This window comes from Polychytrium aggregatum, assembly GCF_025602895.1.
Source record: "Polychytrium aggregatum strain JEL109 chromosome Unknown BJ171scaffold_14, whole genome shotgun sequence".
Classification (NCBI taxonomy): Eukaryota; Fungi; Chytridiomycota; class Chytridiomycetes; order Polychytriales; genus Polychytrium; species Polychytrium aggregatum.
This window is the reverse complement of record NW_026516216.1, coordinates 700,923-725,850: the sequence shown is the minus strand read 5'-3', so window position 1 is coordinate 725,850 and position 24,928 is coordinate 700,923. Positions and strand designations below refer to the sequence as shown.

General features: G+C 59.5%; 9 protein-coding genes across 9 annotated transcripts; 6 read left to right on the top strand and 3 right to left on the bottom strand.

Annotated features, from left to right (window-relative positions):
- Positions 1-318: 318 nt before the first annotated feature.
- Positions 319-2,460, top strand: BJ171DRAFT_501123 (uncharacterized protein; the record flags this gene model as incomplete). Its single annotated transcript, XM_053110640.1, has 2 exons — positions 319-2,093; positions 2,313-2,460. A coding segment is annotated over exon 1 (1,219 nt), but the record flags the coding sequence as incomplete, so codon positions are not given.
- Positions 2,461-3,208: 748 nt separating this feature from the next.
- Positions 3,209-4,934, top strand: BJ171DRAFT_501118 (uncharacterized protein). Its single transcript, XM_053110639.1, has 3 exons — positions 3,209-3,680; positions 3,820-3,939; positions 4,137-4,934. The coding sequence occupies exons 1-3, from the start codon at positions 3,630-3,632 to the stop codon at positions 4,926-4,928; spliced, it is 963 nt and encodes a 320-aa protein (XP_052967734.1). The 5' UTR covers positions 3,209-3,629; the 3' UTR covers positions 4,929-4,934.
- A 788-nt stretch (positions 4,935-5,722) lies between these two features.
- Positions 5,723-7,748, top strand: BJ171DRAFT_64220 (uncharacterized protein). Its single transcript, XM_053115790.1, has 2 exons — positions 5,723-5,926; positions 6,111-7,748. The coding sequence occupies exons 1-2, from the start codon at positions 5,869-5,871 to the stop codon at positions 7,604-7,606; spliced, it is 1,554 nt and encodes a 517-aa protein (XP_052967733.1). The 5' UTR covers positions 5,723-5,868; the 3' UTR covers positions 7,607-7,748.
- A 461-nt stretch (positions 7,749-8,209) lies between these two features.
- On the bottom strand, positions 8,210-9,277 carry BJ171DRAFT_580827 (acyl-CoA N-acyltransferase; the record flags this gene model as incomplete). Its single annotated transcript, XM_053114062.1, has 2 exons — positions 8,210-8,425; positions 8,816-9,277. 2 exons carry the CDS (start codon positions 9,275-9,277, stop codon positions 8,210-8,212), a joined length of 678 nt encoding a protein of 225 aa, XP_052967732.1.
- A 1,465-nt stretch (positions 9,278-10,742) lies between these two features.
- On the top strand, positions 10,743-13,232 carry BJ171DRAFT_501113 (uncharacterized protein). The gene is made up of 6 exons (XM_053110638.1): positions 10,743-11,652; positions 11,844-12,020; positions 12,116-12,178; positions 12,249-12,344; positions 12,472-12,612; positions 12,750-13,232. Exons 1-6 carry the CDS (start codon positions 11,140-11,142, stop codon positions 12,813-12,815), a joined length of 1,056 nt encoding a protein of 351 aa, XP_052967731.1. The 5' UTR covers positions 10,743-11,139; the 3' UTR covers positions 12,816-13,232.
- A 928-nt stretch (positions 13,233-14,160) lies between these two features.
- On the top strand, positions 14,161-16,632 carry BJ171DRAFT_474142 (uncharacterized protein; the record flags this gene model as incomplete). The annotated part of the gene is made up of 1 exon (XM_053108730.1): positions 14,161-16,632. The coding sequence occupies one exon, from the start codon at positions 14,161-14,163 to the stop codon at positions 16,630-16,632; it is 2,472 nt and encodes an 823-aa protein (XP_052967730.1).
- A 356-nt stretch (positions 16,633-16,988) lies between these two features.
- Positions 16,989-18,975, bottom strand: BJ171DRAFT_558437 (uncharacterized protein; the record flags this gene model as incomplete). Its single annotated transcript, XM_053113154.1, has 9 exons — positions 16,989-17,034; positions 17,219-17,342; positions 17,451-17,475; positions 17,529-17,614; positions 17,791-17,916; positions 18,187-18,333; positions 18,409-18,544; positions 18,684-18,824; positions 18,934-18,975. 9 exons carry the CDS (start codon positions 18,973-18,975, stop codon positions 16,989-16,991), a joined length of 873 nt encoding a protein of 290 aa, XP_052967729.1.
- Positions 18,976-19,457: 482 nt separating this feature from the next.
- On the top strand, positions 19,458-21,415 carry BJ171DRAFT_501106 (uncharacterized protein). Its single transcript, XM_053110637.1, has one exon. It carries the CDS (start codon positions 19,722-19,724, stop codon positions 21,363-21,365), a length of 1,644 nt encoding a protein of 547 aa, XP_052967728.1. The 5' UTR covers positions 19,458-19,721; the 3' UTR covers positions 21,366-21,415.
- Positions 21,416-21,910: 495 nt separating this feature from the next.
- On the bottom strand, positions 21,911-24,719 carry BJ171DRAFT_615109 (quinon protein alcohol dehydrogenase-like superfamily; the record flags this gene model as incomplete). The annotated part of the gene is made up of 10 exons (XM_053115324.1): positions 21,911-22,264; positions 22,403-22,600; positions 22,716-22,847; positions 22,974-23,079; positions 23,204-23,396; positions 23,504-23,639; positions 23,805-23,886; positions 24,113-24,194; positions 24,317-24,518; positions 24,609-24,719. The coding sequence occupies 10 exons, from the start codon at positions 24,717-24,719 to the stop codon at positions 22,115-22,117; spliced, it is 1,392 nt and encodes a 463-aa protein (XP_052967727.1). The 3' UTR covers positions 21,911-22,114.
- Positions 24,720-24,928: the final 209 nt, after the last annotated feature.

Genomic DNA, 24,928 nt, shown 5'->3' with positions numbered 1-24,928 from the left:
GACCGAGCGTATTCAAGACTGTGCTTCCCAAACCAACCAAAACCACTCGATTGCCAACCAGGACGGGAAGCAATCTCACGGCTTGCCCACTGGGCCTACAGTCAGTCAGCGGGTTTCAGAAGCCAGGAAGGGGAAGTGTCCCGTTTCTTTCTGGACCGACTGTAAGATGTAGTCTTACCGTGTCTCATCATGATGGGAATATCCATTCCCATCCAAGGAAGTAGTGTGTCTTCGTTTCATTTTGGAAGCGTCGTTGCCAAACACGGCACCAGACCCACTGTGTTTGGGCCGATGGTCTATGATGTATATTTCTGCTGTCGCACAGAATGCACATAACCATGGGTCCCGATGCCTGTCGATACTGGTCTCAATCTTTGCGAGGCGCCACTTGGCGATGCTGCAGACCAACCTAAAACAGAGTAGCAACATTCAAAATGTATTCGAATTATCCTATGAGAGGATTTACAACTTTTACAACTCTACAACGAGCTTTGCAACAAATGACGTCGGTGGCCGATGGGGCGTGGATGGATAGAGGCTGCGAGTGAACGATGGGATGTTGGAGCGGAGACAGAACTGGCGGGGAGGGAAGGACGGAGATTGGGGTGCGACGGCATCAAGATTTGATGAATCAGACAACGAGTAGGCTATACAACCGCGGCCGGCATAGAAGGAAAGAAAGAGCAGGGGGGGGGCATAAAAACAATAGAAGCTGGCAATGGACACATGTGTGGCGAGGTGGTGAGAATAATCGACATCGCAGTAATGGCTTGGCTTCAATCTAGCGGGTCGGCTGAGCGGGATGGGTGGGAGCCGTGAAAGGATACCGCCATGCATGTCTCGAGCGATCCAAACGGACCGCCAAATCAAGTCTACAGGAGCCACCGATGCGGATCACCAAGGCAAGCCATCGAGGACGCAGCACATAGAGCGACGGCAGGTCATAGAACGGCGACAGGCCGTGGGAACGGGTGCGGATCACACAGCCGCGGGTCGCAGGGGACTCTCGAGTGCGGAATCGTGCTCGGTGTTTTCGAGGTCGTGCAGGAGCTCTCTGGTCATTTCGGGCTCAACTAGAGAGCGACGGCTCTTGAGGCGATCAATCGAGGCTCTCGTGAACAGCAGAGGCGACTCGATCGTGGTTTCGATCTTCTGGAGCATCAGGGCGGGATACTTTGTCATGGACACACGCACGGTCTCGACAGAGGCCAGCGACGACATGGACTGGTACGAGCTCGCCATGTCCGGCACAGACCGGGCCGTGGACAGAGGCGATTCTGTGATTTGGGTCTTTTGGTTCGCAGGCGAGGCTGAGCGGAAGTTGGAGGCGTCCTCCATCATAATGCTGTGGGTGTTGGAGAGTGCCTTGGGCGGCATCGAGACAATCCGCTCGCCGTTGCGGGCGGCGCCAGGAGCGAACGGGGGCTCTTCGGGATACATTCGCTGTTGGTTCTTGCGGTCGCGTTGGGTGCGTCGCAAGACAACTGCGGCCAGGCCACCGCTGGCGAGGACACAGGCTCCGACAATCAGGCCGATGGTGGTGGGAGCGAGTCCAGAGCTACCGGATTCGACCGAGGGCGTGCCTGCAGTCGTTGGAAGTGAGGGAGCGTTGGAGGCCGATGGAGCGTCTGGGGTTTGTGGGCGGGCGACCAGGGTCGGTTGCGCAACCGAGATGGGCGCGGCGGTGCCGAGGACGAGGTTGACGTTGGTCGAAGTGGACTGGGTCGAGCATTGTTCCTGGCGGCGCAGACAAGTGGTGATGGTTGCGATGGCCTCCCAAGTACCCGGCTGTAGCGATGGAGCCGAGAGCACGGCCGAGCAGGAGGTTGAGAAGAAACAGGCCCGGTTGGGCCCGTCACCGGAGCACTGGGCCTGGCCGGGCGTTGCGTTGTTACAGAGCACCACGGGCTGGGACGAGCCGCTGGCCTGGAGCGCAAAGGAGGCGTTGAACGGGGCGGCGCCTCCGGGACCCCAGGCGGCAAAGATGCCCTCGCCTCCTCTGGGTGAGAAGGTGGTGTTGAGCTGAAGGGTCTCGGTGCTGCCTATTGCCCAGGCATCGCTGTTGGCAGCGGTCAAGGCGAGAGTCGGCTGGACTGTTTGATGGAACGGGATTGGGTTTGGAAGGAGGGGGGTTGGTCGTGGGATGCGGTGCAGCGGTTGTGTGGACAGATGATGCCGTGGTTGATTGGTGAGACGAACATGACATGAATGCGCTGAGGCAGTGCCCGGTGACGTCGCTTCCAAGGCCACACATGTCCAGCCAAGGTACACACGAGCCCGACGCCGGGGCGATCACACAGATGGCAACTTACACTGGGCAGCAGCGCCGGTGGCCCCGAGGACGAGCACCGCCAGCGCTGCGAGTTGGTGCTGTCGGGCGGTCATGGAAGGGCGCACGTTGGACACGCAGACGGATGCGATGAGAAGCGAGGCGACGAAAAGCAGAGGACCGATGGGAGCGGGGGGCTGGCTCGCTTTTGAGCTTCCTCCTCCTGCAGAACGCCGATGACCAAGGCGGTTGGTGCTTTCCCACCGCGTCTCGGGCTTGTTGCGCGTGGGGCAACAGCAAGGCGAGGACGGCCGCAGGAAGGACACCGGGCCTGGACACAGGATCATGCCGGTGGGTACTTGTCCTGTGTCAACAGAGCTGGATCAGCCAACGTTTTTTTTTTCCTTTGGGCTGGCGGGGGCAGCAGACGCTTGTTCCTGTCGATGCTGAGCGGGCAGCCTCTGCTGCAGCCAGTACTTCGTGGCGACAACGTTTCATGGGCCGCCTTGTCTCGCGATCGGGCATGGGCCCTCCTGTCAAGCGCTCCTTGGTCCGTGGGAACAACAGCACACGCAAACAAAAGCGGCACCTTCGGGTCGGGCCGCCGCCGAGTGGTCGCTTCGCTCTGGTCTGTGCGCGTCCAAGGGCCAGCCCTGAGAGCCACCAGCGTCGCACCCGCCCACCTCACCGGATTTCTGTCCCTGGCAGCAAGGGCCGCACCGGCACCTTGAGATGGCGCTGCCCCCCGCGACAAAAGTTGTGGTTGGAAGGATGCGCTGCGTGCTGGTGGATGCTGGCGTGGCCGACTGGGGACCGGCGGGCTGCACCGCAACCCAGTGGATTTGTTTGGCAAACACAGCAGTCCGCCGACCAGTCGGGCTGGTCGATGTGCGAGCATGGTTGGTGCCAGCGCGAGCCGGGCAGCGGAGAGCACTTGACCACATTGTGGCTCGGTGGTGGATGCTGAAGAGCAAAGGGTGTGCTGGACAGGCCGGATGGTGCAGTCCCCATTCCTGCGATGCTGGGCGGGTGGAGGGAGAGTTGCTTCTCGAGATGCGGTATTGGTTGTGCAATATTGGTTGTGCACTATTGGTAGTGCAGTATTGGTTGTGCAGAACAGAGCGATATCACTTGTGCAGAGTCGGCGGCATCGCAATCGTCCAGACCGGAACTCGGCAGATTCGGCTCAGAGCGTGCGGATCCATCGAGACAGCCCAACGAGCCCGGCGCCGAGGACGATCCACTTGCCCAATGCCCATGTCCATATCGACCGGAGCTGTTCCTCGCTGCCGGCAAAGATGAAAAACCATCGCAGCATTGGCCGAGACACTTGCAGCACGCCTGGGGCAATCTCCTTCACATGGCCGATCACAACCACTGGCGCCCCATGCCGAATGACGGCCTCGTCCACCTGCGGGATTGTCCCGTGGAGGGGAAAGCAGCAAGACCGTGAGCAGATGACCGACTTGGACCGTCACCACCACCACCAGTGCCGCCATTCGCAACCGATGATCCGAGTTCTCCCTCTGGGCCTCATCGCATGGGCTCACCTGGCTGCTGCTGACGACGCTCTCCAGAAGCATATCGGCACCTTCGGTGATCACCAGGACCCGCGAATCGTCCGAAAGCTGTACAGCCCAAGGGATCTCTCGGCATTCTTGCGTAAACTCCTGCAACAGATACGCCGCCGTTAGCACAGATATGCGTGCTGGATATTGCCAAGAAGGGCTGTCCAGGTACGGATCTGCAGCAGTTGCTCGTTTGGAGGAGGGAGGCGGATCTCCATCGTTTGCGCGATCCAGGAATAGATCCATATCACTTATCGAGTCCAAAGACGCTTCTCCACAGGCTTCGTCGCCATACACACCTCGGTGGTGTGCTGCTCCTTGGCAGCAAGCGTTCGGGGCTTGCGGGCAAACGGCAGCCAGCCCCCAAGACGGGCCTGTCGGGTCCGCAGAGAGCGAACCGAGGCCGTTCTTGCATAGACGCACTTGAGGCCCGAGGCCCCGGCGCTGATGACCGAGCCGGGGTTGACTGCACGGGCCGTGCCGAGCAACTTCATGTGGCATCCAGAGAAGAGATACTTTGTCGATGCACCACGGATGTGCTCGAGGCACTCTGGCAGCGACCGGCCTGGTGGTGTTGCTGCCAGCCTATAGCGCTTGAGGCCGTATTTGTATGTGCCGTAGACCAGACAGGCGAGACCACCAGCGACGCAGACGCCGGACAGGATGTTCTTGAGCGGCTCCATGGCGGCTATTGTCGGGACCGAGGAGCCAAAGCCGAGATCGCGTTGGGCCGGGGTGTGATGGAGACCGACCAGGACAACGTTGGCCGCGACGGGTCATTTGCATGGCGGCCTGCGCTAGGGAGACAAGCGCAGTCGTTCGTGGTCGTTCGTGGTCGTTCGTGGTCGTTCGCGGTCGTTCGCAGCAAGCCAGACGGCACATCCCGCCCGCTCACACCGTCCGCTCGCCATCCAGCAAAGCCTGTCCACGAATCCCTCGTCGGACATTACGTTTGCACAGCATTACTTACGGCCTCTTCGCTCCTTCCACCCCTCCGCCCAGTCCCCCTTCGGCACAGCCCTTTCCACCCACGCACACAGCCCATCCTGCGCTCTACATCGGCCAGCATCCCGCATCCATCGCTGGTGTGATCGCAGCCGCGGATGTAATCGCAAATGCAATCGCAGCTGCTGGTCCACGGCCGTTGGTCGAGCAAGCCCATTCGCTCCCATGTTCTCCCCAACCACAACATCGACAGCGCCCGCAGCACCGCCCAAGGCCCGTGGGGCTGCAGTCACCCGCGTCGCCCACCGCGCCGCCTGCTCGCGGGCATTGCCAAATGCGTCGCTCGCCAAGGGCAGCTTCGTCGCCGGACAAGCGCAGACGACCCTGTGTCCCCAACAAACGCCTCTGTGTCGCCTTAACGCCCGTGACTGGCGCTTGTTGGCTCCTCGCCACGGCTTGTCGTTCGTCACAGCTCCATCGCCATGCAGACCAGGTCGTCTCCATATCTGTCGGCCTGCCTCTCCCCCTTCTTTCTCCCTGCGTCCACCTCGGCTGGCTGGCCGGGCTTGCTGTCAAGATTCTATCCGTCGTTTGCGACCCTGTTTATCTATCTATTGTGTGTCTGTCTCGATTCTATCCATCGGCCCAACCCAACTCTGCTCGACTCGATCGGCCCAAATCAACTCGATCGACTCATCGCGCATTTCATCGGCCCTATTGACTCGCTCGCACTCTATCGACTTGCACTCTATCGATCCGCACTCTATCGATCCGCTCTCGGCCAAGCTCCCTAATATCGGCTCCACTGCTCATCCCGCTCGCTGTCTGGACTCTATCATCGCGTTCCGTCGCTGACTCCGTCTGCAACCGCCGTGACGCTGTCGGCATCCGCTCTCCTTCCGCCGCAACACCCGCCCTGCGCCCTTTCCTGCCGTCCCCGCTCTCGGCATCTGGCCTCTCGACTTTGTCCATTCGCAGTTCGCCGATCTGATTCTGGCTCGCAACATACCCAGCTCTCGGCTCACCACCCAGCCGCCCACAACTTTCCCAAGCGTCCCCTGCTCAACTCGCTTCGCGCCATCGGATATGTGGCTACTTGTCGTATTGGTGCTTTGCTCCTGGAGCTGCAGTGCCCTTGCTCAGAGTAAGCAACTCTGCCGGGACGATCGCCGCCTCTTCCGCTGCCTGAGTCGCTCGGTCTCATCAACCCCGCATCTCCATACGGCAACTGTTTTGGGCTTCTCTGGCTCGTGACTGCTGTTGTTGGATCTCGCTCCGTTGACTCACCATGGCCGTCTCTCGACCGTTGCTTCCCTTCTCGATCCCAGGTGTGCTCACCCTCACTGCATCCAACAGCGGCAGCGGCTGGCAAATCGGGTCGCTGCAGACCCTTGTGCTGCAGGTTGCCGATTTCGACCCCAGCCACAACATGAGCACCACCTTCAATCTCCAGAACCCCCAGTCGGGCCAGGTCATCATTCTGTGCGACTCGATCCCGTTGGCTGTCCCTGCATCATGCACCACGGCACCGTGCTCCTCCTCGTGTGCATGCTCGGCCTCCCTCAGCAGCAGCGGCCTGGCTCCGGGCAACTGGACTGCCATCGCCGCCTCCAAGGAATGCAACCCACAACTGGCCAGCTGCTCCTACTCCAACTCTCTTGTCAGCATCGTGCTCACCACCGCCGGTCCAGTCCCGGTCCCGGCACCTCCGGCAACAGCGCCCATTCCCGCAACAACCGTACATGGCCCCGGCCCGACGCAGGAGCCTGCTCAATCGCCATCGTCTTTGCCGTCACCGCTGGCTCCGGCTTCGGGATCCTCCTTCGACGGCACCAAGATCGGACTCATAGTCGGCGCATGTCTGCTCGCCAGCGGCGGCGGCGCTGCTCTCCTCCTTCGCAAAACGCATCTTGGCTGGCAGGGCCGAGCCCACCAGCGCATGAGCAAAGACTCGACCCGGGATCTCAACCAACCCGATCGCTCGGCGGACCCGTACAGCGCCGGCACCCGTCGGCTCATTGACGGCCGTGCCGAGAGCTTTAGTTCCCACATCAGTCCCAGCCTCCACGAAGCCACCCTGCATGACATGCCAGAGCTCCCGCCGCACCTCCGGCCCCCACAGCAGCCACCGTTTCCGCAGGCCAAAGATTCCTTCATCCCTCCTCCACGGCCAATGGATATCGAGCTCGTGTCATTCCCCACACCACCAACCCGATCGGTGCCGCCGCAGACGCAGCTGGATCCGCCGGTCGATGCTGAGCTTCAGGCGCTGCCGCCTCATCACCAGCGCCTCTCGGGTCTGCCGGGTCTGGCTCATCCTCCATCTGCCGTTCACAGCGGCTCCAAGCGGGTACGATCGGCACTGCAACGGGCATCCACCGCACCGCGGTCAAGCGCTGTCGTCGAGATGGTTCGGGTGTCGTCGACGCTGACCCCAGTCGAGCTCCTGGATAAGGTCGAGTCCAAGGTCGAGGCCGTCGAAGCGACCGCAGCCCTCTCCCCGATTACACCGATCTACCGCCGCAGCACCGCTCCTGTCTCGCACCAGTCCCTCGACAAAGTCATGTCCGAGCTGCTGGTCGAGTCCAATGCGCCGGGTGACGAGCCCACTGTGCGCCCGGGCAACAATGCATATGTCAATCGGCCCATGAACGTTGCCCAGCCCGAGGATGCCGTCTTTACCGCAAAGCCATACGCCTCAAAGCCGCGCAAGCCCAAGCCTGCGCTCCCGCGGATCATCACCGATCCGCGGCTCATGGAAATGGGACGGATTGCGCATTTTCGAGAGGCAACACTGCGCGAGTTTACCGACGGGCGTATCTAGATCGGGAGCTCCGATTTCCACCTTGCAACAGCCATCGAAATGAAGGCCTTGCACCAACCCCCCCCCTTTGCCTGGACTGATGCGCCAGTCCCTCCCTGTTGCTTGATGTGATAACCGTGCAAAAGTAGGCTCTCTGCGGCCGGCTCAGACCATCGCTATTCCCTCGGCCGTCATGCCCAAGTCGGCCCGGCCCTTCAGCTCAAGCTCCTTCTCCTTAGAAACCAGACCGCCGAATGTATTTAGATGTGCTGGTGATGCTGTGTTGTAACTTTGATAGACGTTCATGTGGGCGCGCCCCGTCCACCTTCTGTGCTATGGCATTTGTCGCTGGTATTCCCACTTCCCCACTCACTTTCCTTCCGTGTCGTCTCGGCCCCCACCCAGCCTCTCGCTGGCTACTCTGCGCTGCCTCCTCGCCGATTGAACCCACATCCCTTGTGGAATACCATAGCAATATCCAATTCTGTCCCGAGTTTCTCTGCTGACTTGAGATTATCTGTCGTGTCGGAGTAGATTCAAGGAGCCGGACAGGCCTGTACGAGCGGACCGGAGCAAGCGAGTGGGTCGGATCAAGTTGCGCATAGATTGCATCCAGCGGTCTGTCTACGCGACCCGGGTGTTGCGGCGTTGCAACGGGAGGAGCTGGGCGGATTTTTCGTCCATGATGGCCTTGACTTTGTCGTAGTCGTCGTCGATGATGGCGTAGTAGAAGGTGTGTCTGAACTGCCCCTTGTAGAACATGTGCTTTCGGAAGGTGCCTTCGTAGATGAAGCCGGCGCTGAGGGCGGCGGCCTTGCTGGCCTCGTTCAGGTGGTGGGTCTGGCGGGCCGCGGATGACGGAGCCAGGAAGGCGATTGCACAGGGATTGCCGATCATGATCGAGCCGAGAGAAGATGAGTCAGCGACCCAGACCCAGATCCAGTGAGTCAACGGCAGGCGCGGCGACAGGTGAGTCGATTCCCCCCCTGGACATGCCGCATGCGGCGCAGATGAGTCAACAACGGGACATCCGACTCTGTTGCCTCGGCGGCTGGTGATCTGGGCGCCGTGCCAGCACTTATCGGCAGCGCCGACGGCGATGCAGTCCGGGAGATTGTGCTCGTGGGATGCACCAGAGCCATGACCCAACGGCCAACCTCTGCCAACGCCCTCGGCGGCCAACCTTTGACGAAGCCCTGCAGTCAACCGCACCGATGGTGCGATCGTTACCTTCCACTCAATCCGGACGAAGCCTTGGTCCATGGCATATCGCATCAGCAGGTGGGTGGCCTCCAGCGCCACCTTCTGGCCCTGGTAGGGTCCAGCGGTCCAGATCTGGCCGATCTCGATGGTTTTGTAGGCAGCCTGCAGGCTCAGGTAGCATATGAGACCGACGACGCTGTTGTTGGCCCTGTCGCGGATGACAAAGGGCAGCCGGGTCGGGTTGTGGGTCCAGTTTTCGAGCAGGAGGGTGTTGCGGAAGATGTCGTGGGTCTCTGGAGCATCAAAGGGCATCAGGGCATAAAGATCCTCGTCGAGACACGAGTATTGGTGCATCAGCACCGAGTCCTCGACGGGGACCGACTCGTCAAAGGGGACCAGCACCAGGCGCTTGCCCTCGATGACGGCGGCGGGGATGTCCTTGCAAGCACCCGAGTACGAGGTGTATGGACGGGTCGAATAGACAAACATGGCGGGGGAGGAAGAGTCGGGATCAACGGGATGAGGGGACAGAGCAGCAAGACAGAGCAGCAGCAAGACATCAGAGCGAGGCAGGCGTTCCTTTTCATCGTCTTGGATGCTGCGCGTCGAGTCGCTGTGGTCATGCAATCGCTGCTGCGACGCACCCGCCCGATAGGCGAGTGTCGGCCGACAGGGATTGTGACGCTGCGGATATTGGCATGGAGGGCTGCGGGCTACTCTGCTCATGCGATGGAGCCCGTCGTCCTCCATCCTCAACAGGCCTTGGCTGCGACACCATTGACAAGCAATGACACGCCAAGACAGGTGCAGATCCAGCTCACCGCGGATGCTGATGCCCCCCGCAGGCGTGATGCCAGCTCATCGACGGCGTCTTGCTGGCACGCGGATCTCTCCGGCCCGACACATGCTTTAATGTTACGACGGCTCGCGGCCAGCCCGCCAGCCCATGCCTCGACCTCAACAGAAGGTTTGAGTCTGAGATGCGGCACCGATGCTGGAGTGAAGGCGGCGAGGCGGTTTCGGCGGGCCACCGAGCCCTGGCAGCGTCGCCTCCGGGTTTGATAATGGGAGGGACGCCGCGCCAAGCAGCGAGGATGCGGATTGGATGGTGCTGTGCTTGCTCAGTCAGCGATGCACGCAAGTGTCCGAAGCGGCGAGGGGCGTGTTGGGTGGTTGCGGGTGGCAGGTGGCAGGCCAACGGACATGCCGGCAGACAGACGCAATTGCAGGGCGCGAGCGAGTCATCGCGGACAGGCGCCTCGGCCCAGCCAGGTGGCAGGGCGGACGGACCAGTCGGCAGGGGTCGGCATCGGTCACGGCGCGTCACCGGCGGAACCACAGGTGAGGCCGGATGAGCAGGGGCCGGGTGTGTTTGCGCGGCGAGCGCGTCGGCTGGGCGCGGCGCGACGCACACGGACTGTGGGGCTGCGAGTGCACGCGACCCCCTGCGCTGACGGGTACGGGAGGCGGTAACGGACAGAGGCGCACCAACGCGAGGCGCGCCAGCGCGTCGACAGACACTGTGGCGGCCAGCAGCGACGTCGCCGCCACAAGCGCCGCACAAACGACACAGCAACCGCGGTCTGGACACAGCTGGCGGCCCACAGAGTCTGTCGAAGCCGGTGCGCTGGCTGGGGAGCACAGGACAGAGCATGCAGCGGCAGAGACAACGGCAGAGACAACGGCGGGGTGTGGTGGGTGTGGTGGATGCCGCGCTCGCCCGTGCGTCACACAGCATGTCAGCGCAGGCCAGCACAGAGCGACACAGCACAGCAGCACGCACACACACACTCGCCACACAGACTGTGCGCCGGCGGCTTGCCGCGCCCCACCGCGACGGCGCGCCCGGCAGGTGGGGGACCCAGTGACCCGCCGGGGCTCCAGTTGGTCCCTTCTGCGGCCTCTTACTTTTTTTCGCGTCGGGCTTGCGTCGGGCTTGCGTTTGCCTCCCGCACGGCTCTCCTGCGGCTCTCCGCGGTTATAACCCCTTCCTGGCGGCCTGCCCTTCCATCGGCACGCCCGTCTCTCGTCTCCTGGATCTGTCTGCCCTGTCCGAGCCGCCCCGCTCACCTTCGCCTCCCGTCTGGGTTGCCCCGCATAGGCCACCTCCTGCGCCTATTCTCGTTCCTTTCGTTTCGTTGTTGTGCTGTCCCGCTCGCTGTCTCGCGAGCACACTCCCCACAGCCCCCCCCGTCGCTGCCCGAACGAACAACAGCCGCTCCTTCGACAGCCCGACATCCACCTCTCCTCTCCTTTGCAAATACCCCCAAATCCTCTCTGGCCTCAACCCACCCTAGTTTTACTGTCCCGCCCTGCCCTTTCCTGTCCTGCACCGCTTTGTGCCCTCCACCATGCACGCCAAACAAGACCATCCTGCTCGCCAAAAACTCATGCGCTTCGTTCAGAAGTGCAAATCCTTTAATCAGACCATGCTTTTGAAAATCAAGGCCCTGGCCAAGCGCCAGGGCAATGACCACCACCGCGTCTCACCGCTGCCCAATATCCCTCATGTGCTTCCTCAACCCGAGGAGCAGCAACCGCAACTGCACTCGCAGCAACAGTCCCCCCGCTGCGGCTCGCCCTTTAGCGCCCCAGCTATCGTCGCCATTCCCGTCGCCAACGAAGCGCCGCATCAATGCGCTCCGGTCCTGGGATCTCCCCCTCCTTTCGAGGCCCCTGTCATCGGCCCGCCCGAAATCATTCGCACTTGTACGGTGATCTCCTCTCGCACCATGGTCAACCGTGCTACACAAGCACCGTCGTTCTTCGAGAACGTCAACATGCAGAGAACTGCCTCGATTGCCGAACACCGTAACACTGCGGTTCACGAGCAGTTGAGCATGTTCACTGAATCGTATCACAAGGTAAGACCCTGCGGCTCCCACCCGCTCATCTCGCTCATCTCGCCCATCTCGCTCATCTTGCTGCACCTTTCGATCCATTTGGTTGTCCCGGTCGTGCTCCACCAAGTGTGGGTGCGTGTTGGGAGGGTCTCCCTCCGTATCGATCGGCTTTGACCTCTGCTAACTCGTCTTTGCTCACCTGCTCGACCCAGGCTATTTTGTCTATGTGCAAGACCGAATCCTGTCGCACATTTCTCTGCAATGATGCCCATGAGGCCATCAAGCCTGCCGGCAACAATAATAACAGCGCACGTAATTCTCTCGTGTCTAACCGCCTGTCGAGCAGAAATCTCGAAACCTACATTCTCGAAATGGTGGCCACGCCCTCGGTATGTAGCATAGTGCAGCCGAGCAGCCCGTCTGCCACCAGGGAGTGTCCGGTACTCAAAGGCTAATGGCGTTGTATCCGTGCCTTCTGCTACAGAACTGTGGAATCCAACTCGAGCGCCAAATCAGCGTCGTGGTTCATCCCTTCACTAATACAAAGGTAAGTCGGCTGGATCGCAGCTATACCTTGCCACTCGGCGCCTGTGACTGATCTCTCTCTCTCCTCGCAGCTTCCCCTTTCGCTCCTCCATGAGCTGAACACGAAAACAAGAAACTCCCTCTTGATCAAGCCCACACAATTGGCCGAGTCCTCATCGTACACCATGGTGAGTGTCGCCCCAAAGCGACCTGGCTGGCTTTTGGCTGGCATGCGATGATGTGGTTATCCTATTGTTGGATGTGGTTGCTGTTCCCTGACTGTGACCTCACCCCCGCTCTCGCCTCGACCGCCAGGCCCTTGTGTCCGTGCTCCGATCCATGCTCCAGGCTATGGAGCCCTCCGCATCTCTGCCCAGCACAAACGGGCTGAGCAAGAGCTTTGACAACTGCCGCGATCCGCAGTGGCTTACAAAGTCCAAGCAAATTGAATGCTGGGTAAGCCCTCACTATCGAAAGAGTGTATACGTGCGGGTGTGTGTATTATTTGGCGGCCGGCGTGGTCCTCTCGAGTCATGTCATGTCATTGTCATTATCATTGTTGCTAATGCTGATCCGTGTGTTGCAATCTTCAGGTGGCCAACGTTGTCAGCAGCCAACCGTATGAGGAGCCATTCCGAGCCAGCATCATCATCCAGTAGTCGCTTCCGGGTCCCCCCCCCCAGTTGCGCCAGCATATGGCCTGGCCCCTGGGAACCTGGCGACAGACCGGTTCTGTTGGCTCGGTATGCATCGACTCGTGCAGGCACTGCGACTCGTATTTATTGTAGCGAACTCTCCCCCCCCCCACGCCGCCATATGCACTTGGCGATAGCTCGCGAACTGCTTCTCTCCCGCTGCGATAGGGCTCCCCTATCCACTTGCGTTGATCGTGAGGCGCAGAAGCTGTTTGTATTTTCTTGCTCCCCCCCCCGCGAGTGTCTATCGCCTCCAACCCGTATTTATTACCTTAAATCCCACGCCCTCTCTCAACTGCATGCCCTCCCCGCCATCGGCATTTTTGACTCCCAATACAAAATGTTCTAACCAAAGCAATACACTGTTTTGCATGACCATGATGACCAGGGCCATGGCATGGCCGTGACGCGCGGTGCCTCACCCGCTGGCCAATGGCTGGCCAATGGGAGCGCCAGTCACCGGCCATGGCATGGCCATGTGCGCTGCTGAGCGCCCAAAATCGACCTTGGCCAGCCTGATATGGTGTGCGTGTGCGACGGATCGCGTGTGTGGTGTATGTGCTTGTGCGCGGCAAAGCGATATTGTTTACACGGCATTTGCGTGCGTTGTGCTGTCGATTGCCCCTGTGCTCTGCACGGCTTTGTCGGCTGTGGCTGTGCAGCACCGTCGAACGCACAGTGCCAAGCGCAGCGTCGAATGCTCAGCGTCGAATGCACATCGCAGTCAACGGGGCAACGTTCGAGCTGCCTGCAGCCGTTGTTCCGAGGCGTTGTCCGCGACGACCACCTTTGCCTGCTCGGCTCTCCTGAGACCAGCAAGCGTCCTCGCGAACCAGCGCCCTCTGAAACCAACATCGCATGTTCATGAGAGACCCGCTCGCGCGCCGTCGCTCCGCGCCTGGCCCCGTCCGCCACAAGAAGAGGGCCTGCACGCGCGACACATTCGCTGCAGAGCTCTTGTGAGCGGAGCGACCTTGTCCCTGGGCGCCCTCTCGCCCGCTGACCCGCCCCTTTCCTCTTTCGTGGCCTGCCTGCCGACTCATAAGCCTTCCTTCGCGGCCTCGTCCCTCGTCTGCTCGCCGTTCCTCAACGTCCTGCTCGAATCTGGTACGTCCCTTGGCCGCTCGCTGCTTTATTGCCCGTCGTCAGCTGCCTTCTATCGGGAGCATCTGCGTCTCGCGTCTGGCCTGGCCTCGCTGCCTCTGTCGGCGTCTCACCATCTGCCCGAATCCAATCGCCATTCCAGCCCTCCCCCCCCACCCGATTCCATCCAACTCCCCCGTTGGTCGATACAACTCTCACCAGTACCATGGACCCATCCGCTCGCCATGACTCTGGGGCCATCGCCGAGTCCCACGAAACTGTGCTGGCCCAGATTTCGACTGTCGAGCTGCTGGGCTCCGCGTACCAGTCTTACGGAAACCAGTACTCTTACCCCCAGTCCGGCATGTCGCTGCTCGATCTTGACCAAGCCGACGAGGCCGATGGTGCCGCTGTCGGCAGCAGCGAGCTCTCGCTGCGTGTCTCCGATGTCTCGATGGTGGATGATGCTCTCCAAATCCTGGCCAAGCCTTCGTCTCCCCCTCTCCTGCCCGACAGCAACAAGCACCCAGTCGCCGTTGCCCAGAACCTTTCCAGCGAGACCCTCTGCAGCTCCGATCTTGTCGAGTCTGCTCCTTCGGTTGCCTGCTCCGAGACCGAGCCATCCGATTTGCTCGAGCCTCTCGATGGCGAGGCTTCGGTCTCGGATCTCCCTCCCTCGATCCTGGTCGGCCTCTCGACTGCCGAGCTGCTCGGCGGTGGCTTCCGGAGCGACAGCTTCGCGTATCCCCGAGCCAGCGACTCGATTTCTCTTCTCGGTCTGCAGGACGTTTCCAAACCTGCCCATCCTGTCTCGATGTCCTGCTCGTCCGCCTCCTCGGCGGTATCCAGTCCTGTTCCCACGCCTGCCGCTCCGACCGAGCCTGTCGATGGCCTTGCTGCTGTCGCCATGCATCCTGCACAGCTCTCGCGGCTGGACGGCATCTCTACCGTTGAGCTGATGGGACCGGCCTACCAGAGCTTCGGCGGCTCGTTTGCCTATCCCAACCCGGGCACGCTCTCGCTCCTGGACTTGAGCCTCGACATCGATTCCAAACCCGATTCAGAGTCGGAAGAGCTCGCCGACGACTCAACCGTGGCTGTCGTCTCCCGGGTCTGTGACTTGTCGACGGTTGAGCTTTTGGGAAAATCCTACCAATCCTACGGCAACCAATTCTCGTATCCCCAGCCCGGAAGCCTCCCGTTGTTGAGCCTCGACCTGGACCTGAGCCTGAGCCTGGGAGCCATGTCTCCTGACCAGCCCGATGCCACCGAACTCGCTTGCGATGCTACTCCATCGCACAATCTCGCTCCCCGCGATCTCAGCAACGAACACGGCGAGCCTTCGCTTTGTGAGCCTCGGTCTTCTCTGCCCTCATCATCCGAGCTTGTCTCGGCGTCCTCTCCAAGCCTCCTTGCCAACGAATCGCTCATCCGCAACCTCTCTACGGTCGAGCTTCTTGGAGCTGCCTACCAGTCCTACGGATCGACCTATACCTATCCCCAACACGGTTCGCACTCGCTGCTTTCGATCGATCAGCTCGGCGATGTCGAGGTGCTTGATTCGACTGTCGAGGCCGCCCCAGAGCGACCAACTGTCCATGTGGCCATCGAAGAGCCCGACAGAGAGCTCGATTTGTCCACCGCGCCATCCTTCGAGCACAGCAATTTGCTCAAAAGCCCCGATTCGGATCTGAACCCGTCCCAGCTGCTCAACATCTCGACCGTCGAGCTCCTGGGTGCGGCCTATCGCTCCACCAACAGCTCCTTTGCCTATCCCAAGGCCGCCACCTCTGAAAGCATTCTCAATCTCGACCGCGCTCTGGGTGATGAGGCCGCTCTGGTTGCACCTGAGGCTGCCCCCGTCAGTGGCCCTGGCGCCACACTGCCGCCGAGTATCCACTCGGATACCTATCCTGTCCAAGCGATGCCAGATGAGCCTGCCAACCCACACTCCAAGATCCTCGATCTGTCCACCATCGAGCTCCTTGGTTCGCACTACCAAAGCTACGGAAACTCGTTCTCCTATCCTCAACCAGGCCAGTTCCCTCTGCTGGCTCTCGGAGCGGCCGCCGAGGCTCCAGCCGTGAGTGGAGTCGCGGACAGTGTCCACGACAGCGCCCTGGCACTTGGCGACCAGTCCTCGCAGCTACGCGGCAGCGAGGAGAGCATCGTCGACATCATCTCAAGCGAAGTGAACCTCAAAGCCGCCCCGGCTGCATCCGCCCCCAGTCCGAATCCCAGTCTGGGTCGCTTGGCGCTGGGCATGTCGACGATCGAGCTGCTTGGCCCCGCTTATCAGTCCTACGGGAGCCAGTTCAGCTACCCTCAAGCCGGTGCCTCGCTTTTGTCACTTGAGCCCAAGCCCCCCAAGAGTCCTTCCGCTGGCTCTGCTGTTTCAAAAGATAGACATGGCGGTGTCGATGCCGGAAAGACATACGAATCGCCATCCAAGGTCTGGTGGGCCAACCTGTACTCGATCGGACTCTCCAAGTTTCGGCAGCCGCTGAACTCGTCGCGGGTGACTCCGCTCCTGCGGGATGATGCGACTCTTACGCAGCTGAGCACGTATATGGACTCGGTCGACGGGCTGGAGAGCTCCGGAGACGACCTTTCGAACGACACATCCAAGACCCTCCCCATTCCCCTCAGTGGTCCACCGTCCCTCGGCGAGGACAAGAGCCAGTGTGCGGTGATGTGAGCACAGCCGACCACCCCGCTCTCTCCCATCCTTTTGGCTGTGACTTGAAGCGGACGCTATCTTGAGCGGAGATCGAGACCGTTCTCAAGTCGTGTTAGTATTTATTCCAACTGCAATGATTCTACTGCAATGATTCTACTACAATGAGTCGACTACAATGATTCGACTACAATGATTCGACTACAATGATTCGATATAGTCCCCCCCCCCAGCTTTTTTATTTGTGCTTTGCTCTGTAATCCCCCCTCCTCAGACAGTTGACCTCGAGGTAGTGACGGGTGGGCATATCTTGGAAGGACAATCACTGTTCTTGTCGCCCGCTCATACCCAAGAATATATCCTGCCGATTCCATTCCTCAGGCGGTATAGAGCCGGGTAAATCCAGCGGGGCCGGGCTGGAGCCTGTCGGATCGCAGTACACAGACACAGGTTAACATCGCATGTCTTGCAAGCACAAGTCATCCAGACATCAGAACGTTGCAGTGCAGATTGCTTGGGGAGACGGTTGGTGGATCGCCTATATCGCCCTGCAGCCGCCATCAATGCGGTCTCTCGCTCCTTCCATACTCGCTCAGGCTGCTCGTACCAGTTCCGTTCGTCATACAGACGAGTCCCCTCAATCATGTGGAAGGTGTAGATGAATCGGCTCTTGTCGGAAGTGTTATGGCCCGATTTGAGCTGGACCTGTCCATGAATGAGCACCAGGCTCCCTGAGGTCGCCGCCAGCGGAAGAATAAAATCAGCAAAAGCAAAAGATCAACTCGCTCCCATCAGTAGCCGCTCTCCACGATCCTTGGTTCCTGTCGCTATCGAGCGACGTTTGCATGAGAGGCCATGCCCTGGCTCTGATTCGTACCGGCTTTGGTTGGAGCACAGACATACTCCTCTGGACCAACGATTGCAGTGGTGTGGCCTGGGTTCGGGATGAAGGTGGTTCCGGATCCGTTTGGGTTTCGCACAAACCGCTGGGTGATGCCGCACTCTGTTGAGGAATCCATGTCAGTGTCGCGGGGGGCAGCGCCAGCGGAAGAGCCCGAGATGCGCACGAGGGCTTCCTCACAGCAGCAGCAGCAACTCGTCGGCAGCGACCAACGACATCGCATGAGCAGTATCGCAGTGCGACACCGATGCCAGGCCCAAATCAACCAAAAGACTTACTCTTGTGGCTGCCAGGGGCGAACCACATGCATCCATTCTCAGGCGTGCAGTCTTCCAGCGCAAACCAGCACCCCATGGCCGACGGAGGCTCGGTGTACAAAAACGTCGAGTCTTGGTGCGGAGGAACTGTCGGTGTTGTTCGCGACGTGCGATATTGACAGAGACGCTCAGCGAACCCCGAAAGCACACCGGGTATTCTCTCGGGCTTGCAGCAACAAGCAATGCCGGAAGGATGCCGGGAGGATGCCGCCGAGGCGGCTCGTGAGCGTACCTTCTCCGCCGATTCTGGGTTGCTGTTGGCGAGCGAGTCGATCGAGTTCGCAGGTAATTTGCATCAGCTGCTCGGTCCAAATGGAAAACAAGACCAACAGGATCGACCGATGCATCCGTATCCACCCCCCACGACGCTGTCTTCGCTTCTCACCTTGCAGATCACCATGCTCTGCAGCACGCGCGGGTCGGTGTATCCGCACGACTTGGCGATGCCTTTGAGCTCGGGCTTGACTGTAAAGGCTCGGAAGAGCGGGTCCAGCTCATGCAGTCCTGTCGGAAGCCGCTGGTGAGATTCGCCCACACGGCCTTGTCCAATATGCTATCCGAGAGACGGCTTCTGCTCACCATGACCGATCTTGTTGATCGATTTGGTCTTGTCGACCGCCAAGTTGCCGTCCGAGTCAAAGGCGCCTTCCTCAAAGAAGAAGCGAACCTTGTCGCCCGAGGTCAGAAAGTAGTCGTCGCCGACATGCTCGGATCCCTATCGGTCGAGTGCGAGAGATCCAGGTGTCTGAGTTACCGTTGTCGCCGGGCTTTCCAGGAGCTGACGGCGTGGTGCACCCAGCTCCGTTCGGCTCATTTGCCCCACCACCGCAAAATGTGCGAGTGCATGTGCGTACATTCATGCCTGTCGAGAATCTAGTCTTTGGATGGCTAGCCAGATCCATGTCCTGCAGCAGCTGGAGGGCCCGCTCGCGCAGAGCCTTGGCTTCGTCGAGGGTGAAAAAGTCGGGGATGACCAGATAGCCATCTTGCTGGAACTGAGGCGCATGGCGAGGTGATCAGATCGGCCTGGCCTGGCCTGACCTGACCTGGATCGAGGGTCATCAAGACAACGACGAGAGCCGGGCTGTTTCAGGGCATGCGTACCTGCTCGAGCTGCGCGGGGGTCAGAAAGCCTTGGATATCCATGTTGGTGCTGGTGCTGGTGCTGGTGCTGGTGCTGGTGCTGGTGCTGGTGCTGGTGCTGGTGCTGGTGCTGGTGCTGGTGCTGGTGCTGGTGCTGGTGCTGGTGCTGGTGCTGGTGCTGGTGCTGGTGCTGGTGCTGGTGCTGGTGCTGGTGCTGGTGCTGGTGCTGGTGCTGGTGCTGGTGCTGGTGCTGGTGCTGGTGCTGGTGCTGGTGCTGGTGCTGGTGCTGGTGCTGGTGCTGGTGCTGGTGCGGGTGCTGGTGCTGGGGGGCAAAGCGACGAGGCCTGCAGACGAACAAGCTCCGAAAGTCAAATGTCCCTCATGACCAACCGCCGAGAACCCCCACGCTCTCGGTCCTTGCTCGTGCTGCGACCAGAAGTGAGACCCGTGCAGCTGCCCTCCGAGGCGGATGCTGCCGTCGTGCCAGTGTGCCGTCACCTCGCCGAGTACCATATGTGGACGACAATGCAGCCATTCCATGATGTCGGCGTGGGCATGTTGGGCCAGCAACGACAAGGGTTCTCTCTCTCGCCCTCCCTCTCGTTGTCCGAGAGGACCCCGAGACGGCTCATGGAATATCGCGTGGGCGGCCATCGACTGACCCGCTCGGCTTTCTCTCGGCATTCTCTCGGCTTTCTCTTCAGGGCATCCCCGGCTATTCGTCTCGGCGTCCATCTCTCTCAGGTGCCTCCTTCACCGTGCATACCCTTCGCAGACCCAACCAAGACCGCTCGAGCGAACCGCCGCCAATGCTCGGCCAACACCCTGAATCTGCGCTTCTCAACCATGATATCCTCCCCATTGTGCTCTCAAACACCGCCTTCATCGGCGCTCTTGATCTGCCGACCTTTACCCGGCTTCTTCGAACGAGCCAGCAAGCCAGAGCCATCCTCCATCGTCCGAGAACATGGTACTCCGTCCTGGTTCGGCTGCTGGGCCTCCCTTCGGGCTTCTTCAAGGACGTGCATCCCGCTGTGAATGTGTTGGTCGTTCTTCGCGGGCTGTATTGCTACTGCAGCCGCCCCGACCCGCTCTATCCCCGATCGCTGGCCATCCACCAGATCGAGTTTGGGCTCTGGTGGGGGCTCTGCCGATGCAAGGTGCTCTGGTTGCGGGTCCTGAGATACTGCCACGGCCGCAACAAGCTCTGGCCAGGCTCTCATGATCAAGAGTGGCTGATATGGCAGAAGCGGGTATATCCAAGCTCGATGTCGGACCAAGAGCGGTTCCAGCTTCTCGACAGCGCGCGCATCCTGCAGGCCAGAAGTCAAACCGCCAGCTCGAGGGTGGTTATCATCCGGTTTCGCCAGCACCCTCTCTTTTACAACCACCAGTTCTTCCGGCTGCTGCCGCACGAACTCTTCCAGCTCGTCACGCTGGGCAAGCGAAATCTGTGCTTATACGACTGCACCTTTGCCTCGCTTTCGGGCTGGCCCGCCGAGCTCCCTCAGGTCGAGCGGCTGCGGGTCTTCAACTCGGGATCGTTTACTCAGTACTGGGACTGGACATGCATCCCCAGCATGCCGAGTCTGCGCGAGTTCAGCCCGCCGCAATCCCTGGAAAGCCTCGACGGGATCGAGGCGGCGTTACCGCCGCTGCACAGGCTCGACCTGTCTGATTGCTGGCGACTCAAATCCCTGGCGGGGCTTTCGACCATGGCAAACTGGAGCACCCTCATTCTGCCTCCGTCGCTGGAAAGCCTCGTCGAGCTCGGTCAGTTCACCAACTCATTCAACGTGATCGACATGTCGTCTTGCCAGCACATCACCACATTTGCAAGCTGGCCCAGCACATTGCCGCAACTGGGAGGTCTCGTCGTCCCTTCTTCGCTTGAAAGCCTGGAGGGAATGCCCGAATCCATGGACTTGATCTTTCTCGACATGGACACCGGCAAACTTACTTCCCTGAAGGGCATGTCGCAGAACCTACCCAATCTGCGCATGCTGAGTACTCCTTGGAGGCTCACCAGCCTGCAAGGTCTTCCTGCAACCCTGGACTCGCTCGAGAATCTCAATCTGAAGGCTTCCGTTCATCTCAAGAACCTGGTCGGTCTGCCTGAAGCCCTCCCTGAACTCCGGCGACTGGAGCTTTCGGCCAACCTCGAGAGTTTACAAGGCATGACTGTATATCTTCCATCACTTCTTGATCTGAACATGTCCAAATGCAAGATGCTGAAGACTGTCGCAGGCCTCCCGCAGGATTTCCCCGCTCTCCTGGCGCTTGCCCTTCCGCCATCGCTCGTGTCCTTGCAGGCACTCGACACCGCAGTCTTTCCAAGTCTTCAGCGCTTAATGCTGAGTCAGTCGCTCGTCAAGACGGTCGATGGAGCTGCGTGGCTTGCGCGAACAACAGAGTCTTGCCCTGGCCTTGAGGTCGCGTTGTATTCCGAGTAGTTGTGAATCCGTGAACCGATGTTGTCAAAATACAGTTCCTCCAAGACAAACTTCCTTCTCACTCAGATCGTCGCGCTTTACTGCTTTCGGGCATCACTCGGCCGCCACGGGCTCCCACTGACCCCTTACAGTCATCTCTGACACCGCGAGTTATTCATGACCAGTACTTGGACGAGTTTGGGTGCGGAGTGGAAGACACTTGTGACTATGGGAGCTGATTGTCCCTGATTGTCCCTGGCTGCACGGGCTGCACTGGCTGCACGGGCTGCATTGGCATATGCATATTTGTCGACACCGTGTTTCCTGCAGCCGCTGGGAGCCGGAACCTACCGATGGCGATGCTCTTGACTCTGTTGAGTTGGCACGAATCCAGATAATGGTGGTCCACGGCCTCAGCAGAGTGTGTGAGATTGTGGCACTTGCAGCTGATTCGATAAAATGCGGGTCACCCCGGTGCTCTGAACGATTATTGGTACTTGCAGCCCAAAACCAGATCACTGTCAACACTCAGCGAGCCAAGCGCCTGGTCGAATGTCTCGCTTGCATCCGAAACAACCGTGTATTCGATGTGAGACATCCGACAGCTTTGCTGCAGCTCTCACTGGCGCTCAAAAAGACTACAGCGTTGAATGAGTCGTGATATGACATCCCGCGGCCGCCCACACCCAGCGTCGACGCATAACAAACAGACCAAGACCAAATCAGAGCGGCTCCATAGAGCATCATCGACCTCCGTCCGCAAGCAAGACTCAATATAGAAATTCCTTTGGAAGCTGTGACTCCATGTCGTAGACGTAAATGGTCTTGCTAGCGCCTCCGCCCAGAGCAACCATTTGGTCGGTTGGGCTGAACGCGGCGGTAAAGACGGGACTGGTCAAGTTCTGAACCATCGCCACGGCCTGTGGGGTGGGTTCATTTGAAACAACATGTATAAGCTGGCTGTGGCACGGGAGCTCATCGTTTCAGCAGCCCTGAGCGGCTCGTGACAAGTTTCTTGACCGGTAGTGCAGTGGCAAAGAGAGGAGGTTTGAACTTACCCTCTTCGATTGTGTCTCGTAAATCCTCATTTCGTTTGCCCCGCCGCCTCCAGCAGCCAGTACGAATCTGTTGCGGATCGAGCTTTCCGGGCTGTGGCTGAACTGAGCTGCGTAGAGCAGACACGGCTTTCGCTCGCTGAGTTCCAGTATTGACCACGGAATTGTATCTGTGACCTGTGCCTGACTCCATGACCATATCTGAGCGACGTGTCATCTGTCAGTCCACGATCAGTCCACCCATCAGTCCACGATCAGTCCACCCATAGGTCAGCTTAGATATTGCACACCAGAAAATGCATCTCATCAGCCGCACCTGGATCGGATTTTCCTTCGAGTACGAGCCCGTGAGAATCCGGTCTCCCGAGTCGTCAAAATCGATCGAGTCGGCACAGATATGCGGACCATATATGCTGCGGACGGAGCGTTGTATTCGAGTATCCCAGATCTGAATGGTGCAGCCAGCGTCAGGATCGTTTGTGGATCTGTCGGTCTCAATGCAGCGCTGCATGACCCAGCCCCAGGCCACAAACCGCGAAGGACTGGCGCCGCTGTTCGTTCGCTCAGAACATACCTGGACAGTATTGTCCCACCCCGCGCTCATTATCGAGTGGGGCTCTTTGGGATGAAATCGGACTGAAAATATGCGATTCGAGTGGCCAGAAGTCACATTGACTTGTCTGAGAGAGAAAATGAGACCAGTCAGCCAAGGCGAAGGCAGAGCAAGGCTGGACCGGGATATTACATCTCGTCACATCGCATCACATCGTACTGCAGCATGGGCGATCGAGAACGGCGACTCACCCAAGCGTCAGAGTCATTGCCTTTTGGGATGTGAATCCATCGAAAACAGTCACTGTTCCCTCGCTGCCACCCATCGCAAACCTCGCCCCGTCCAGCGAGTATGTGATGCAGTTGACTTGGTCGTCGCCGGTGTCAACGACTTTGACAATCTGACCGGTCGTGTAATGCCAGAAGATGATCTTTCCCTCCGAATCTGTGCCAGATGTATCAAAGCCGCCGTCCCAGTGTCTCAGTCTCGGATGTTGGCGAGAGAAGGTGTTGATGCCATATCGACAGCTTATGCCATTCGAAATACTTTACACCCAGCCACGAGAATGTTCTGGTTCTTGTAGGAGGGGTTGGTCGGCCGAAAGTAGAGCGTCGTGCACGGTGCCTTGAGATAGTTGCCCGGTGGAGTCAGTGTTCGCATGACAGAGCCTGAGCTCGTCAATATAATCTGAGGTGGATGTATGTATAGTAGCAGGTCAGTATTCGCGCCTGCTTGGAGAGACAATCGGCTGGGAATCAGAAGCCGCTGTCGAGGCATGTCCTCCCCCAATGGCTCACGATCGGCATCCAGCAAGTTCCCTTGGCAACAGTGAGCTGCCAATGACCAACGCACAGAAATCGTGGCGTCTCCGTATCCGACTGCCAAAGAGCCTTCGTCGGGGGAAAATCTTGCGATGAAGATCTCGGCGCTCGTTCTGGAGATAGAGCGAGACGTTGGTGACTGAGGAGGATGGATGCGACGATTGCCGTCGTGCTCAAGACCAAACCCCTGGATGTTTCCGATACTACTCTGATTCCCCGGTGAGGCTAGCTTAGCGAATCTCATGCATCATGGTTCTGGTTCAACGAATTCCCTCGAGCCCACAGACCCACAGCACAGAGCAGCGACAGCCTTGGCATTCGTGGGGCTTTCTGCCACACCTAAGTGAAAACCGCGGTTTGAGCATGCCTGTGACAAGGGGTTCCCTTGGAGCCGTATGCCCGGTGAGGTTTCCGAGTGAGCCTGCGCGATCATTGGGTTTTAGTGCTTTGTCGACGGCACACACTGCGTCGCGGCCGACATTGGAGTCTTGGAGCAAACAAGCAGGACCATCATTGCAGAACACGCGCTGATGCAACACATACCAAGCTTCCCTCCCTTTCTGCCCGAGGAAAGCAAGTCGGCGGCCATGCTCGACTCAATGTAGAGCGAGTGGAGGCTGCCCGACTGTCGAAGGCTCGCATTTGAGAGTGCTGCGAGCTCAGACTTGGAGAGCATGCCGCTGCCGATGGTACCGCGTTTCGATAACTGCGATTTTGATAGCGATAGCTCAGAGCTGATAGTTGTCTGAGGAGATCGGTTGCAGGGAAGCATGAGGTACGTGATATGTGTGAGAGCCGTTTCCTCCGATACAAGAAAGGATATCAACGCACTTACGCTTGAGGGGAACGGCCCAGACGTTCGCCGGTTAGACACGCCCCCCATGCTGGGAAGCGAGCTTAGAGACGAGTTTGACAGCGCGCGCGAGCCGAGATTTGATGTCGACATGGCGATATTTGTGATAACCGCGATAGCTTGATGTGGACAATGGGCCGAGGTCGCAGCCTCACGAGAAATGCCTCGCGAAAAGTGCCTCACGAGAAAATGCCGATGAGTCTCGACGCGATTTCAGCCGAGAGCAGCGAGAGCAGCGAGAGCGAGCCGTGCGAACTGGTGCCTTGTGAGTGCGGGTGTTATTGCAGCAGATCGTGTATGGG

Coding starts and splice junctions, on each gene's coding strand:
- BJ171DRAFT_501106 (XM_053110637.1), top strand. CDS start 19,722: ATGCTCGGCCAACACCCTGAATCTGCGCTTCTCAACCATGATATCCTC.
- BJ171DRAFT_501118 (XM_053110639.1), top strand. CDS start 3,630: ATGGCCGATCACAACCACTGGCGCCCCATGCCGAATGACGGCCTCGTC. Junction 3,681..3,819: donor CGAATGACGGCCTCGTCCAC/CTGCGGGATTGT, acceptor GCATGGGCTCAC/CTGGCTGCTGCTGACGACGC. Junction 3,940..4,136: donor CGGCATTCTTGCGTAAACTC/CTGCAACAGATA, acceptor CGCCATACACAC/CTCGGTGGTGTGCTGCTCCT.
- BJ171DRAFT_501113 (XM_053110638.1), top strand. CDS start 11,140: ATGCACGCCAAACAAGACCATCCTGCTCGCCAAAAACTCATGCGCTTC. Junction 11,653..11,843: donor TCACTGAATCGTATCACAAG/GTAAGACCCTGC, acceptor TGCTCGACCCAG/GCTATTTTGTCTATGTGCAA. Junction 12,021..12,115: donor AAATGGTGGCCACGCCCTCG/GTATGTAGCATA, acceptor CTTCTGCTACAG/AACTGTGGAATCCAACTCGA.
- BJ171DRAFT_64220 (XM_053115790.1), top strand. CDS start 5,869: ATGTGGCTACTTGTCGTATTGGTGCTTTGCTCCTGGAGCTGCAGTGCC. Junction 5,927..6,110: donor CTGCAGTGCCCTTGCTCAGA/GTAAGCAACTCT, acceptor TCTCGATCCCAG/GTGTGCTCACCCTCACTGCA.